This window comes from Nicotiana tomentosiformis, chromosome 4, assembly GCF_000390325.3.
Source record: "Nicotiana tomentosiformis chromosome 4, ASM39032v3, whole genome shotgun sequence".
Classification (NCBI taxonomy): domain Eukaryota; kingdom Viridiplantae; phylum Streptophyta; class Magnoliopsida; order Solanales; family Solanaceae; genus Nicotiana; species Nicotiana tomentosiformis.
Genome location: NC_090815.1, coordinates 74,122,952 through 74,138,711, shown reverse-complemented (window position 1 = coordinate 74,138,711; position 15,760 = coordinate 74,122,952). Strand labels below are relative to the sequence as shown.

At 42.9% G+C, this 15,760-nt stretch overlaps 1 protein-coding gene across 1 annotated transcript; it reads right to left on the bottom strand.

Moving 5' to 3' along the window:
• Positions 1-14,779: 14,779 nt before the first annotated feature.
• LOC138909944 (uncharacterized) lies at positions 14,780-15,424 on the bottom strand. Its single transcript, XM_070201160.1, has one exon. The coding sequence runs from the start codon at positions 15,422-15,424 to the stop codon at positions 14,780-14,782; it is 645 nt and encodes a 214-aa protein (XP_070057261.1).
• Between the last annotated feature and the right edge of the window lie 336 nt (positions 15,425-15,760).

Here is a 15,760-nt window from a genome sequence, read left to right as displayed (position 1 = left end):
AAAAATAAGAGTTAAAATGTAGACCGTTGATCAAACGGATGGACAGTCTGGATCAGATGTGTTTGTTTTTTGAATGGGTAGGACGGGTGGCGTGGCACGATTTCATTGGATAAGTAGAGCAGACGGGGATTGCCATGGTGGAGAGAAGGGAATTGAATTTGGGTCAGATTTGGCTTGGGCTTGGGTATTTGGGCTGAAATTAATTTAATGAATAGCCACTTTGTATTTAATTAAGGAATTGCAATTGTAACCTTTTAGTTTTAACCCCTTTAAAATTAATTTAATTAAACATAATTAATTTCCAAAAATATAGTAAGATTATAATTATCAAATACACTACTAACTAATGTAATTATTTATTTATAAATACTTTGTTTTCTAAATTACAAGACTAGTTTGAATTATCAACATAGTAATCTAATTAATCAAAATTTGAGAAGTAATTCATAAATTAATTATAAAAACTCTATGGTGTTTTTTAAAAATATTTTAATAGTAGTATATTTGTCATTACATAATACTAATGCTAGGTTATTAATTTCAAAGCTAATACTTAATTAATTTGTAAAAGTAGGTAATTATTGATAGAAAATACTTTCACAACATTCATTGTAAATATTTAAGTATAAATAAATTAATTTTAAAAGGGAGGGTCAAAATTGACTATCAACAACTGCCCCTCTTTGACCGGAGATGATGAAAGAGTTTTCGGGCAAAGAAATTGAACCAAAGCCAATTTTGTCCCGACTTTAGGCATACATTGTAGGAATGGCACAAGATTATAAGCTGCAGGATTGGGAGTTAAGATTCTAGGAGGATTTTTGGAAAGTCGGGACCGAATTCTGGCTTTGAATTGCTTACATACCTCGGGCTTAATGAGGATCAGGCCTCATGTAGTTCTGGTATGATGACCCGATAGGTCATCTTATATTTTAGAACCTAATTCTGTGCTTTGAAGCCTTAAATACCTCATTTTAGCCCTCCTCGATTTGCATGCGCAGTCCGGGTATTTTTCCAGAAAGCTTTTATGTTAAAAACTGAGAAAATATGAAATGTTTGCCTTAAGATCCATTTGAGTTGACTTCGGTCAACGTTTTGATCAAATAGACTTGAATTCGTGTTTTGACGGTCCTGGTGGGTCCGTATCATGATTTGGGACTTGGGCATATGCCCGGAATCGAATTCGAAAGTCCCTAGCCCTAGTTATCGGACTTTGTTGAAATTTAAAAGTTTGAAAGCTTATGACTTTGAACGTTTGACCAATATTTGACTTTATTGATATCGGGTCCGTATCTTGGTTACGGAACCTGGTATAGGTCCAATACTATATTTATGACTTGTTTGTCAAATTTGGTGAGAAACGGAGTTGGTTTGACGTGATTCGGACGTCCGTTTGTGAAAAATAGAAGTTTCAAAGTTTTCTTGAAAATTTCATTTGATGTGGTGTTCAATTCGTAGTTCTAGGTGTTATTTTGGATATTTTATCACGCGAGCAAGTTTGTATGTTATTTTTAGACTTGTGTTCACATTTGGTTTAGAGCCCCGAGGGCTCGGATGAGTTTCAGATAGGCTACGGGGTGGTTTGAACTTAGAAAACTTAGCTGGTTCTGCAATTTTTGGTGACTGGTATATGATCTCGCAATTGCGATATTAGTGTTCGTATTTGCGAACATTCCCCAATCCTGACAGGCTTGCATTTGCGAGAAAATTCTCCGTATTTGCGAAGAGTACCTGGGTCAGCATAAGTTCGTATTTGCGATCAAGAGGTTGCAATTGCGGGGAGGCCAGAGTTCGCATTTGCGAAGTGGGGCTGGGACAGGCTTGGTCATAAATGCGGAAGATCAACGTTCACAATTGCGAATAAGTCAAAATGGGACTTAGACGGGATTTTGGTTCATTCTCTCAAATTTTCAAAACAAGAAACCCTAGAGGCGATTTTTCAAAGAACCTTTCTTCCCCAAATCATTGGTAAGTGATTCTAAACTAGTTTCTTTCAATATTTCACTACATTTCCTAAGATTTCAACCAAAAACCTTGGGTTTTCATGGTGGAAATTGGGGGTTTTGGGTAGAATTAGGGATTTTTATAAAATGGGGATTTAGACCTCAAATTGAGGTCGAATTCCAAAGAAAATTACATAACCGGGCTTGTGAGTGAATGGGTGTTCATATTTTGTGACTTTTACTCGATTCCTAGACGTGGGCCTGGGGAGGCTTTTGGGGGCGATTTTCTAATTTCTTGCTTTAGCTTTAATTTCATTAATTAAATTTTTTATACATGTATTTATAGTATGTAATTGATTCTGGCTAGATTTGGGCCATTCAGAGTCGGATATTCGTGGAAAAGGCATTGTTACCGATTAATTGAACTTGCTTCGAGGTAAGTGGCTTGTCTAACTTTGTGTGGGGGAAATACCCTTAGGATTTGGTACTTTTGTCATATGTGAGCGCCGTGTACGTGAGGTGAAGAGTAAGTACACGAGCTATATTGTTGTAAAACCCGATTTTTATTGAGTATCAATCTGTTTTCCTTTTAAATTGAGTCATACTGTTTTAATGAGTATTAGTCTGCTTCCATTCTTATTTGAGCTATTCCAATATGTATAGTTATCCTGTTTAGTCTAATATCGCATGTCTACGTGCTTTAACTGCTTATTTGAACTCTGTGAAGCGTGCCTAGTTGATTTCCGGTTTTCCTTGTTCTGTATCAGTATTAAATGTAAAAATCTTCCTGTTAACTATTGTATTTATCGGTTTGAGCTATGTGTTTACTTTTGAGACTACGAGGCGGTTCATCAGGAGTTCTCCCTGCACATTTACTTTTGAGACTACAAGGCGGTACGTCGGGATATCCCCATGCATATTTACTTTTGAGACTACGAGGCGGTACCTCGGGAGTTCTCCCTGCATGTTTACTTTTGGGACTACGAGGCGGTGCCTCGGGAGATCCCCCTGCACATTTACTTTTGAGACTACGAGGCGGTACCTCGAGAGATCTCCTAGCATATTTACTTTTGGGACTACGAGACGGTATCTCGGGAGATCCCCTGCTGAGTATTTATTTATTTTTGTCTACGAGACGGTATCTCGGGAGAGCCCCTGTTGTTATCACATTGTGATGTGTTATTATTTCTTTGTGAATTCTTTCTATTAAATTTCCCGTTTTACTTCATTTTATTATATCATCTGTCTTATTATTATATCCCTAGTAGGTCCCAGACCTGACCTCGTCACTACTCTACCGAGGTTAGGCTTGGCACTTACTGGGTACCGTTGTGATGTACTCATGCTACTCTTTTGCACATGTTTTGTGTGCAGATCCTAGTGCTTCTTATCAGTTCCACTATTAGATGAGAGTGCTTGCTGCTGTACGGAGACTTCAAGGTACGTCTGCCGCGTCCGCAGACCTTGGAGTGCCCCTCTATTCTCTCCTATGTCATTTACCTCCCGTATTTCTTTTATTAGACTCTGGTGTATAGAGATTCTAATTTCCTTCTATAGCTTGTGACTTATGATGTTTCGGGTATTGGGAATACTGTGTATTACTAGAGTGTTGGTTTTTGTACATGCTAAGTGGCATTGTTGCCAGTTATTTAGTTATCTGTTACAGTTAGTTGTTAAGTTTTACTTCCATTTTGTTAGGCTTACCTAGTCGTAGAGACTAGGTGCCATCACGGCGTCTTACAAAGGGAGAATTGGGTTGTGACAAGTTGGTATCAGAGCTCTAGGTTCATAGGTGTTCTGAGTCACAAGCAAGTTTAGTAGAGTCTCGCGGATCGGTCCAAAGACGTCTGTATTTATCTTTGGGAGGCTATGGAACTGTTAGGAAAAATTACACTTCTTTGATTCCTTGTCGTGCGAAATTGTTGACTTCGAAATTTTAAACTTCTGTATTCTATTCTCTCACAGATGGTGAGGACACGTACAGACGGATCTGATGACCAGGCACCCATGTCCGCTGCGAGAGCCGCGAGAGGTCGGGGCCGAGGTAAAGGCCGAGAACGTCCATGCGGTGCAGCCAGAGCACCCGCACGAGCTGCTACAGATGAGCCCCCAGTAGCTCCAGCTGGAGGGCAGGCACCTGAGGTACCTATTGCTGCACCAGCTCTCTAAGAGACTCTAGCCCAATTTCTGAGCATGTTCAGCACCTTAGCTCAGGCTGGATTGATTCCACTTGCTCCTGCCACATCTCAGGCAGGGGGAGGAGCCCAAAATCCCGTCGCCGGTACCCCAAAGCAGCAAGTTCAGGTAGACCAGGATCCAGAGATTATACCAGTGCAGCTGGTAGCTCTAGATCAGCCTGAGGTTAGGGCAGCAGTTTCTGAGGTGGAGCAGCTCAGACTTGAGAGGTACAAGAAGTACCACCCTCCTACCTTCAGTAGATTGGCGTCAGAGGATGCCTAGGGTTTTCTGGATGAGTGTCACCGTATTCTCCGTACTATAGGCGTAGCAGAGTTGAGTGGGGTTTCTTTTACTGTATTCCAGCTTAGAGGAGCAACCCATCAGTGGTGGCGTGCTTATGAGTTGGGTAGTCCGACTGAGGCAGCTTCACTTACATGGACTCAGTTCTCGGATATGTTCTTGAGGGAGTATGTTCCCCAGAGTTTCAGAGATGCGTGGCGCACAGAGTTTGAGCAGTTGCGCCAGGGTGCTATGACTGTGTTAGAGTATGCAGTTTGCTTCAATGAATTAGCCCGACATGCACCGGCCTTGGTTGCCACAGTTCGAGAGAGGGTTCGTCGGTTTATTGAGGGACTCCACCCCAGTATCAGGCTTAGCACGGCCCGGGAGTTGGAGATGGATATTTCTTACCAGTAGGTTGTGAGTATTGCTATGAGATTGGAGGGTATGCTTTCTCGGGATAGAGAGGAGAGGGAGGCCAAGAGGTCTCAAATGTTTGGCACTTATAGTTGTACTCGTGCCCCAGCTGCAGTTTGCCATGGTAGGGGTTATGTGAGTCGCCCCATTCATTTAGCTCTTCCAGCAGCCAGTGGTATTCCGGCTCCTTCTAGGCCCCGAGAGACTTATTATGCACTGCCAGTGTCTAGTGTGCCTCCTGCATGAGGTGCTATTAGCGGTCAGCCTAGCAGACCTGGCCCGAGCCAATCACAGCAGCCACGCTCTCTAAGAGCTTGTTTTGAGTGTGGCGACACCCGCCATATGGTGAGGGATTTCCCCATACTTATGAGGGGTGCACTTCCACAGACTTCTCAAGCACAGCGTGCTCTACCAGGTCCTCAGGCTATGATTACAGCTCTAGATACCGCCTCATCTGCTCAGTCAGCTCGAGGAAGAGGTCGAGGAGGTTGAGGTCACCCTAGAGGGGGAGTCCAAGCCAGATATTATGCTCTTCCTGCTCGTACAGAGGCAGTTGCTTCCGACTCTATCATTACAGGTATTGTCCCGGTCTATCATAGAGATGCATCGGTTTTATTTGATCCAGGATCTACTTATTCCTATGTGTCCTCTTATTTTGCCCCGTATTTGGGCATATCTCGGGATTCCTTGAGTTCCCCTGTTTATGTGTCTACTCCTGTGGGAGATTCTCTTGTTGTGGACCACGTGTATTGGTCGTGTTTGATTGCTCTTAGTGGTTTTGAGACCAGAGCCGATTTATTATTGCTCAGTATGGTAGACTTTGATGTTATTTTGGGCATGGACTGGTTGTCATCCCATTATGCTATTCTTGATTGTCACGCCAAAACTGTGACGCTAGCTATGCCAGGATTACCGCGATTAGAGTGGAGAGGTACCTTATAGTATACTCCCAACAGAGTTATTTCATTTCTTAAAGCTCAATGAATGGTTGAGAAGGGGTGTGACGCGTATCTAGCTTATGTGAGAGATGTCAGTATTTATACCCCTATAGTTGAGTTAGTCCCAGTAGTGAGGGATTTTCTAGATGTACTTCCAGCTGATCTTCCGGGCATGTCGTCCGACAGAGATATTGATTTTGGCATTGATTTGTTGCCGGGCACTCAACCCATCTATATTCCTCCATATCGTATGGCTCCTCCTGAGTTAAAGGAGTTGAAGGAGCAGTTATAGGAGTTGCTTGATAAGGGCTTCAATCAACCTAGTGTGTCACCTTGGGGTGCTCCTGTCTTATTTCTGAAGAAGAATGATGGTTCTATGCGGATGTGTATTGATTACCGCCAGTTGAACAAAGTCACAGTGAAGAACATGTATCCATTGCCTCGTATTGATGACCTATTTGATCAGTTATAGGGTGCCAGGGTATTTTTCAAGATTGATTTGCATTCCGGCTATCATTAGTTGAAGATTCGGGAGCCTGATATCCTGAAGACTGCTTTTAGGAATCGGTATGGTCACTACGGGTTCCTTGTGATGTCATTTGGGCTGACCAATGCCCCAGCAACTTTTATGCACTTGATGCACAGTGTGTTCCGACTTTATCTTGACTCTTTCATCATTGTGTTTATTGACGACATTCTAGGGTACTCCCGGACTCGGGAAGATCATGAGCAACACCTGATGACTGTGCTTCAGACCTTGAGAGAAAAGAAGTTATATGCAAAATTTTCAAAGTGTGAGTTTTGGCTAGACTCAATGGCATTCTAGGGTCATGTAGTATCGAGTGAGCAGATCCAGGTGGATCCGAAGAAGATTGAAGCAGTGTAGAGTTGGCCCAGATCGTCCTCAGCTACGGAGATCCGGAGTTTTCTTGGTTTGGCAGGGTATTATCATCTATTTGTAGAGGGTTTCTCATCTATTGCAGTACCTATGACCAGACTGACCCAGAAGGGTGCTCCATTCAGATGGATAGAGGAGTGTGAGGAGAGCTTTCAGAATCTCAAGACGGCTTTGACTACAACCCCAGTATTGGTATTGTCTACAGGTTTAGAATCTTATACTGTATATTATGATGCATCGCGGATTGATCTCGACGCGGTGTTGATGCAAGACAGTAGGGTGATTGCCTACGCATTGAGACAGTTGAAGGTGCATGAGAAGAATTATCATGTCTACGACCTTGAGTTAGCAGCTATTGTTCATGCCTTGAAGATTTGGCGGCACTGTTTGTATGGTGTCCCTTGAGATATTTAAACCGATCACTGGAGTTTGTAGTATCTGTTCAAACAGAAGGATCTTAACTTGCGTCAGCGAAGGTAGTTGGAGATGCTTACGGATTATGATATTACCATTTTATACTATCCCGAGAAGGCCAATGTGGTGGCGGATGCTTTGAGTCGCCGGGCGGAGAGTTTGGGGAGCTTAGCATATCTACCAGCAACAGAGAGGCCCATGGCGTTGGATGTTCAGGCCTTAGCTAGCCAGTTTGTGAGATTGGATATTTCTGAGCCGAGTTGAGTATTGGCTTGTGTGGTCTCTCGGTCTTCTCTTTATGATAGTATCAGGAAGCGTCAGTATGATGACCCCCATCTGCCTGTCCTTAAGGACACGGTCCAGCACGGTGACGCTAAGGAGGTCACCATTGGGGATGATGGTGCATTGAGGATGCATGGCAGGCTATGTGTGTCCAATGTAGATGGTTTGCATGAGTTGATTCTCTAGGAGGCTCACAGTTCACGGTATTCCATTCATCCTGGTGCCGCAAAGATATATTAGGACTTGAGGTAGCATTATTAGTGGAGGAGAGTGAAGAAGGACATAGTGGAATATGTAGCTCGGTGTCTGAATTGCTAGCAGGTAAAGTATGAACATCAACGGCCAGGCGGATTGCTTCAGAAGTTAGAGATTCCGGAGTGGAAATGGGAGCGGATAACTATGGGTTTGATGCAATTTGGGTATTTGTAGATAGGCTGACCAAGTCAGCTCATTTCATTCTTGTGATGACTACCTATTCTTCCCAGCAGGTGGCTCGAATTTATATCCGCGAGATTGTCAGGATTCATGGCGTACCGATATCTATCATCTCTGACCAGGGTACGCAGTTTACATCACGGTTCTGGAGGGATCTACAATAGGAGTTGGGTACTCGGATTGAGTTAAGCACATCATTTCACCCTCAGACGGACGGACAGTCCGAGCGCACTATTCAGATACTGGAGGATATGCTCCATGCATGTGTGATAGATTTTGGGGGTGCTTGGGACCAGTTTTTGCCACTTGCGGAGTTTGCTTATAACAACAATTATCAGTCGAGCATTCAGACGGCACCGTATGTGGTCTTATATGGAAGGCAGTGCCGGTCTCCAGTGGGTTGGTTCGAGCCGAGCGAGGGTAGATTATTGGGTACAGACTTGGTTCAGGTGCGCTAGAGAAGGTTAAGGTGATTTAGGATCGACTTCGCACAGCCCAGTCCAGACATAAGAGTTATGCGGATCGGAAGGTTCGCGATGTTGGATTCATGGTTGGGGAGTGGGTCTTGCTTCGGGTGTCACCCATGAAGGGTATGATGAGGTTTGGAAAGAAGGGCAAGTTGAGCCCTAGGTATATCGGGCCTTTTGAGATTCTTGAGAGAGAGGGGGAGGTGGCTTACAGGCTTGCGTTGCCACCGGGTTTATCAGCAGTTCATCCGGTGTTCCATGTGTCCATGCTCAGGAAGTATCACGGTGATCCGTCTCATGTGTTAGATTTCAGCTCTGTCCAGTTAGACAAGGATTTGACTTACGAGGAGGAGCCGGTTGCTATTCTAGCACGGCAGGTTCATCAGTTGAGGTCGAAGAGTTATCCTTCAGTCTGAGTGAAGTGGAGAGGTCAGCCCATCGAGGCAGCTACTTGGGAGTCCGAGTCGGACATGCGGAGTAGATATCCCCACCTGTTCACCATCCCAGGTACTTTTCTATGTCCGTCTGAGGACGAACGATTGTTTTATAGGTGGAGAATGTGATGACCTGATAGGTCATCTTATGTTTTAGAACCCAATTTGCGTGCACAGTCCAGGTATTTTTCCAGAAAGCTTTTATGTAAAAAATGGAAAAAATATGAAATATTTGCCTTAAGATCCATTTGAGTTGACTTCGATCAACGTTTTGAGAAAACTTATCCGGATTTGTATTTTGACGGTCCCGGTGGGTCCGTATCATGATTTGGGACTTGGGCGTGTGCCCGGAATCGAATTCAGAAGTCCCTAGCCCGAGTTATCGGACATTGTTGAAATTTGAAAGTTTGAAAGCTTAATGACTTTGAAAGTTTGACCAATGTTTGACTTTATTGATATCGGGTCCGTATTTTGGTTCTGAAACCCGGTATAGGTCCAATACTATATTTATAACTTGTCTGTCAAATTTGGTGAGAAACAGTGTTGGTTTGACGTGATTCGGACATCTTCACGTCCGATTGTGAAAAATAGAAGTTTCAAAGTTTTCTTGAAAATTGCATTTGATATGGTGATCAATTCGTAGTTCTAGGTGTTATTTTGGCAATTTGATTGCGCGAGCAAGTTTGTATGTTGTGTTTAGACTTGTGTGAACATTTGGTTTAGAGCACCGAGGGCTCGAGTGAGTTTCGAATAGGCTACGGGGTGGTTTGAACTTAGAAAACTCAGTTGGTTGTGCAATTTTTGGTGACGGGTGTCTGATCTCGCAATTGCGAGATCAGTGTTCGCATTTGCGAACATTCCCCAATCCTGACAGGCTTGCATTTGCGAGCAAATTCCTTGCATTTGCGAAGAGTACCTGGGTCAGCATAAGTTCGCATTTGTGATCAAGAGGTCGCAATTGTGGGGAGGCCGGTGTTTGCATTTGCGAATAGTACTTCGCATTTGCGAAATGGGGCTGGGACAGGCTTGGTCGCAAATGCGGAAGATCAATGTTCGCAACTGCGAACAAGTCATTGCATTTGCGATGAAAGCAGAGATGGGAAGGACTTCACATTTGCGATGGTTTCTTCACATTTGCGGGGCTCGCGTTTGCGAACCCCAGGTCGCAAATGCAATATCTGCAACTGATCAAAATGGGGCTTAGACAGGATTTTGGTTCATTCTCTCATATTTTCAAAACAAGAAACCCTAGAGGCGATTTTTCGAAGAACCTTTATTCCCCAAATCATTCGTAAGTGATTCTAAACTAGTTTCTTTCAATCTTTCACTACATTTCCTAAGATTTCAACCAAAAATCTTGTGTTTTCATGGTGGAAATTGGGGGGTTTTAGGTAGAATTAAGGATTTTTATAAAATTGGGATTTAGACCTCAAATTGAGGTCGAATTCCAAAGCAAATTACATAACCGGGCTCGTGAGTGAATGGGTGTTCATATTTTGTGACTTTTACCCGATTCCTAGCCGTGGGCCTGGGGAGGCTTTTGGGGGCGATTTTCTAATTTCTTGATTTAGCTTTGATTTCATTAATTAAAATTTTTATAGTTGTATTAATGGTATGTAATTGATTCTGGCTAGATTTGGGCCATTCAGAGTCGGATATTCGTGGAAAAGGCATTGTTACCGATTGATTGAACTTGGTTCGAGGTAAGTGGCTTGTCTAACTTTGTGTGGGAGAAATCCCCTTAGGATTTGGTATTTTTGTCATATGTGAGCGCCGTGTACGTGAGGTGAAGAGTACGTACACGAGCTATATTATTGTAAAACCCGGTTTTTATTGAGTATCAATTTGTTTTCCTTTTAAATTGACTTATATTGTTTCAATGAGTATTAGTCTGCTTCCATTCTTATTTGAGCTATTCCAATATGTGTAGTTATCCTGTTTAGTCTAATATCGCATGTCTACGTGTTTTAACTGCTTATTTGAACTCTGTGAAGCATGCCTAGTTGATTTCTGGTTTTCCTTGTTCTATATCACTATTAACTGTAGAAATCTTCATGTTAACTATTGTATTTATCGGTTTGAGCTGTGTGTTTACTTTTGAGACTACGAGGCGGTTCCTCGGGAGTTGTCCCTGCACATTTACTTTTGAGACTACGAGGCGGTACCTCGGGTGATCCCCCTGTACATTTACTTTTGAGACTACGAGGCAGTACCTCGGGAGTTCTCCCTGCATGTTACTTTTGGGACTACGAGGCGGTACCTCGGGAAATCCCCCTGCACATTTACTTTTGAGACTACGAGGCGGTACCTCGGGAGATCTCCTCGCATCTTTACTTTTGGGACTACGAGACGGTATCTCGGGAGATCCCCTGTTGAGTATTTATTTATTTTTGACTACGAAACGGTATCTCGGGAACGCCCTTATTGTTATCACATTGTGATGTGTTATTATTTCTCTGTGAATTCTTTCTGTTAAATTTCCTATTTTACTTCATTTTATTATATCATCTGTCTTATTATTATATCCCTAGTAGGGCCCATACCTGACCTCGTCACTACTCTACCGAGGTTAGGCTTGGCACTTACTGGGTACCGTTGTGGTGTACTCATGCTACTCTTTTGCACATGTTTTGTATGCAGATCCAGGTGCTTCTTATCATACCCGCTATTAGCTGAGAGTGTTTGGTGCTGTATGGAGACTTCAAGGTACATCTGCCGCGTCCGCAGACCTCGGAGTCCCCCTCTATTCTCTCATATGTCATTTACCTTTCGTATTTCTTTTATTAGACTCTGGTGTATAGAGATTCTAGTTTCCTTCTGTAGATTGTGACTTATGATGTTCCGAGTTTTGGGAATACTGTGTATTACTAGAGTGTTGGTTATTGTACATGCCAAGCGGCATTTTTACCAGTTATTTAGTTATCTGTTGCAGTTAGTTGTTAAGTTTTACTTCCATTTTGTTATTTCCGTATTTTGTTAGGCTTACCTAGTCGTAGAGACTAGGTGCCATCATGACGTCTTACGGAGGGAGAATTGGGTCGTGACATCTGGAGTGAGGATTTTGAGGAAGCGATACTCGCACGAACTACCCCAGTATCGTATTATGACGATATGGCGAGACGGAGGATTGGGCACTCGTTATATGTTGAATTTTGCGGCTTGACTTGAAGGATTTGAAGATTTGGAGTTCCACTGATCGTTTTGTGCCTGAACTTGGATCCTTGGACCGCTAATAATTTTGTTGTCCCTCATAACATTGTAGTTTGGTCTGCTGCTTAGAAAGTGTTCCACGTTGCGATATTTGTTCCTGCAAAAATGAAATACACACATACCCATATATTGCAATGCAAAATATATTATGATGTGATGTAAATGATGTAGGAATGATGATGCTTGGCTATCGGCGAGCCGTTATTTCGGATCGGGATGATGGGATACTTGAACTTGACTCGATTTATTAGCCGGGCTGTGTACCGTTCCGCAATTATCAGAGCATTGAAAAGTGTCCGCTTATTGGGAGAGCTTTGACTGGTAGAGTGCGTCTCTGCTTGTTGGGAGAGCTTTGCAATGAGAAATGTCTCTGCTTGTTGGGAGAGCTTGATTTGTAGAGTGTGTCTCCGCTTGTTGGGAGAGCTTTGCACTAAAATGTAAAGTAATCTCTGCTTGGTAGCGATTGACTTAAATCATAATCATGCATGAAGCTGCATGAGCAAAACGTCAAAACATTCAAATTAATAGCAAAGGAAAAGAAAAGCATGCCCAAGAGATACTCTTGACTGCGTAGCTAAGTTGCGGCCATCGATTGGAAGAACGTTGACGATGAGATTTGCGACTGTCTATTCTGTCCTCTGTTGCGACGGAGCAGCGGTGCAGATTGTTCCGTAGATGGAATGAACAGTTGGTTATATACAAGGCTTCGATTGGCGAAGCCTGCGTTTGATTTGTATAGGGCGCTCCGATCGATTGAGCTGACAATTTGCTATATACAAGACTTCAATTGGTGAAGCCGATGACTCGTTTTGTACAAGGCGCTCCGATTGGTTGAGCAGGCAGTTTGCTATATACAGGGATTCAATTGGTGAAGCCAGCAGTTCATTTTGTACAAGATGCACCTATTGTTGGAGCAGGCAATTTGCTCTATACAATGTGCCTTTTTTCGTATCAGCGGTCGGACTCTGAGATACCTGCAAAGGATTCAAGGATTAGCTTTAGTTATACCAGAAAAATTCAGTTAAAGGAGAAAGCATGATAATAATGGGAAGTGTTGGATTCATTGTTTGCCCCAGTATGGTCCCAATATTTCCTTGCTTCTTGTTGACCCTACACTCAAAGAATAATTCTTAGTGGGAGCGGGGGGTTGGTTTGTGTCGACCACAGTGTTGGTTTTCCCCAACCTTTGATATAGTTACGCCATGAAGTTCGGTAGGTGGAACAAATTACTGTATTTTAGAAAACAATTTGAAAATTCTATTTCAAAGTAAGTGTCGTCGTTGCGGATTATGACATGCTACGAAAGGTTCTCCAAACGGGAGCATCGCTTCTTGAAAACTTTATCCCGTTAATATCGATCCTTCATGATTTTTTTAAGCACAGCTGCTTACCATTGCGACTACGGCCTAATTCGAGCTAATGCAATACAAAGGTTTTTCCTAAGGTTATGATCGAACCCTTTCAGGTTTCCTACGTATCCAAAATGGAATCAGGTATGAACGTAGTTCGTGGATGATGATAAAAATATGTTGAATATGACCAAGCCTGACTCAGGCAACCTACATATCCAAATGGAATCAGGTCAAGACATAGTTTAATTACAATAGATGAAAATGATGAGATTAAGAATAAAATGGCCGAGTCTGACTCAGACTGCCTACGTATCTAAATGGAATCAGGACAGAATGTAGTTCAATTACAAAAGACGACTGAATCCGATGAGGATTACCTACGTATTCCTCCCTAAGGAAATCAAGTCGGCGTAGTTCCAGAGCAGTATACAAAAAATATTGTTTGGATTTTCTATTACAAAAGAAAGGAGGGAGAGAAATCGAACCCTACGTGGGTTGCCTACGTATCTCCTCGTGGGAAGTCAGGTTGAAGTAGTTCTGTTACAACAAAAAACCTAACTCAAGTTGTCTTCAAACATAGTATCTCTTGATTATGTCTGGGTTGATGGGCTTCGTGTTGATTCTTCCATCCATTTCTGCCAAGATTAGAGCTCCGCCCGATAACACTCTATGAACCACGTAAGGACCTTGCCAATTTGGTGCGAACTTTCCTTTGGCTTCCTTCTAGTGGGGAAAGATTTTCTTTAAGACCAACTACCCCACTGTGAACTAGCGAGGCTTTACCCTTTTGTTAAATGCACTGGCCATCCTATTCTGATATAGTTGACCATGGCATAGTGCATCCATTCTCTTCTCATTAATGAGCATGAGTTGCTCCTGCCTGGCCCGTATCCATTCTGCATCATTTAACTTAGCCTCTTGAATGACACTTAAAGATAGCATCTCAACCTCTGCGGGTATCACAGCTTCAGTGTCGTATACTAACATGTATGGTATTTCCCTAGTGGATGTTCTTATGGTGGTCCGATAACCCAACAAGGTGAAGGATAGTTTCTCGTGGCATTGCATGTTATTGTCTACTATCTTTCCCAAAATCCCCTTGATATTCTTGTTGGCTGCCTCGACTGCCCCATTCATTTGTGGTCTGTAGGCTGTGGAGTTGCGGTGGATGATACTGAATTTCTCGCAGATTTCTCTTATGAGGTCTCTATTGAGGTTAGCGGCATTGTCGGTGATGATTGACTCAGGTATCCCAAATTGGCAGACAAAGTTGTTTCGGACGAAATCTGCCACTATCTTTTTTTGTGACAGCCTTGTAGGTAGATGCTTCGACCCATTTAGTGAAGTAGTCAATGGCTACCAAGATGAAGCGGTGCCCATTTGATGCAGCGGGCACTATAGGTCCAATGACGTCCATTCCCTAAGCGGCGAACAGCCAGGGTGAATGCATTACATTCAACTCATTCGGCGGAACCCGGATGAAATCCCCGTGAATCTGGCACTGGTGACACTTCTGTACGTAGCGGATACTATCACTTTCCATAGTCATCCAAAAGTATCCAGCTCTCAAGTTCTTCTTGGCTAATGTGAACCCGTTCATGTGGGCCCCGCATATTCCTACATGTATTTCTTCTAATAACCTGGTCACCTCGGTGGCATCTACACATCTCAACAAACCCAAGTCTGGGGGTCCTCCTGTACAAGACTTCCCCGTTAAGGAAAACGTTATTCGCCAACCTCCTGAGTGTTTGCTTCTGACTATTAGTAGAATTCTCCGGGTACTCTCTGGTTGTAAGGAATCTCCTGATGTTGTGGTACCGTGGTTTACCATCTGGCTCTTCATCTACATGTAAGCAATAGGCATGTTGATCCCTGATCTCTACCTTGATAAGGTTAATGTAGTTTTTGTCTGGATGTTGAATCATGGACAACAGAGTTGCAAGGGTGTCGACGAACTCGTTCTGAATCCTGGGAACGTGCTTGAAATCAATCTTCGTGAACTTCTTGCATAGCTCTTTTACGCAGTGTAGGTACGAAAGTATCTTGAAATATTTGGTGGACCACTCCCCTTGGACTTGGTGTATCAATAGATCGGAATCCCCTATGACCAAAAGTTCTTTGACGTTCATGTCGACTGCCATTATGATCCCAAGGATGCACACTTCATATTCAGCCATATTATTGGTACAATGGAATCTTATCTTTGCCGATTTTGGATAGTGATGTCCGGATTCCAAAATTAGGACTGCCTCAATTCTGACTCCTTTGAAGTTTGTTGCTCCATCAAAAAATATTCTCTATCTAGGGTATGACTCTGCAATATCTTCTCCAGCAAATAATACCTCTTCATTGGTAAAATACATAGTGAGTGGCTCGTAATCCCCGTCCATTGGATTCTCTACGAGGTGGTCGGCTAAAGCTTGCCCCTTGATAGCCTTCTGAGTTTTGTACACAATGTAAAATTAGTTGAGGAAAATTTGTCATTTAGCTAGCTTTCTGGTAGGGATCGGCTT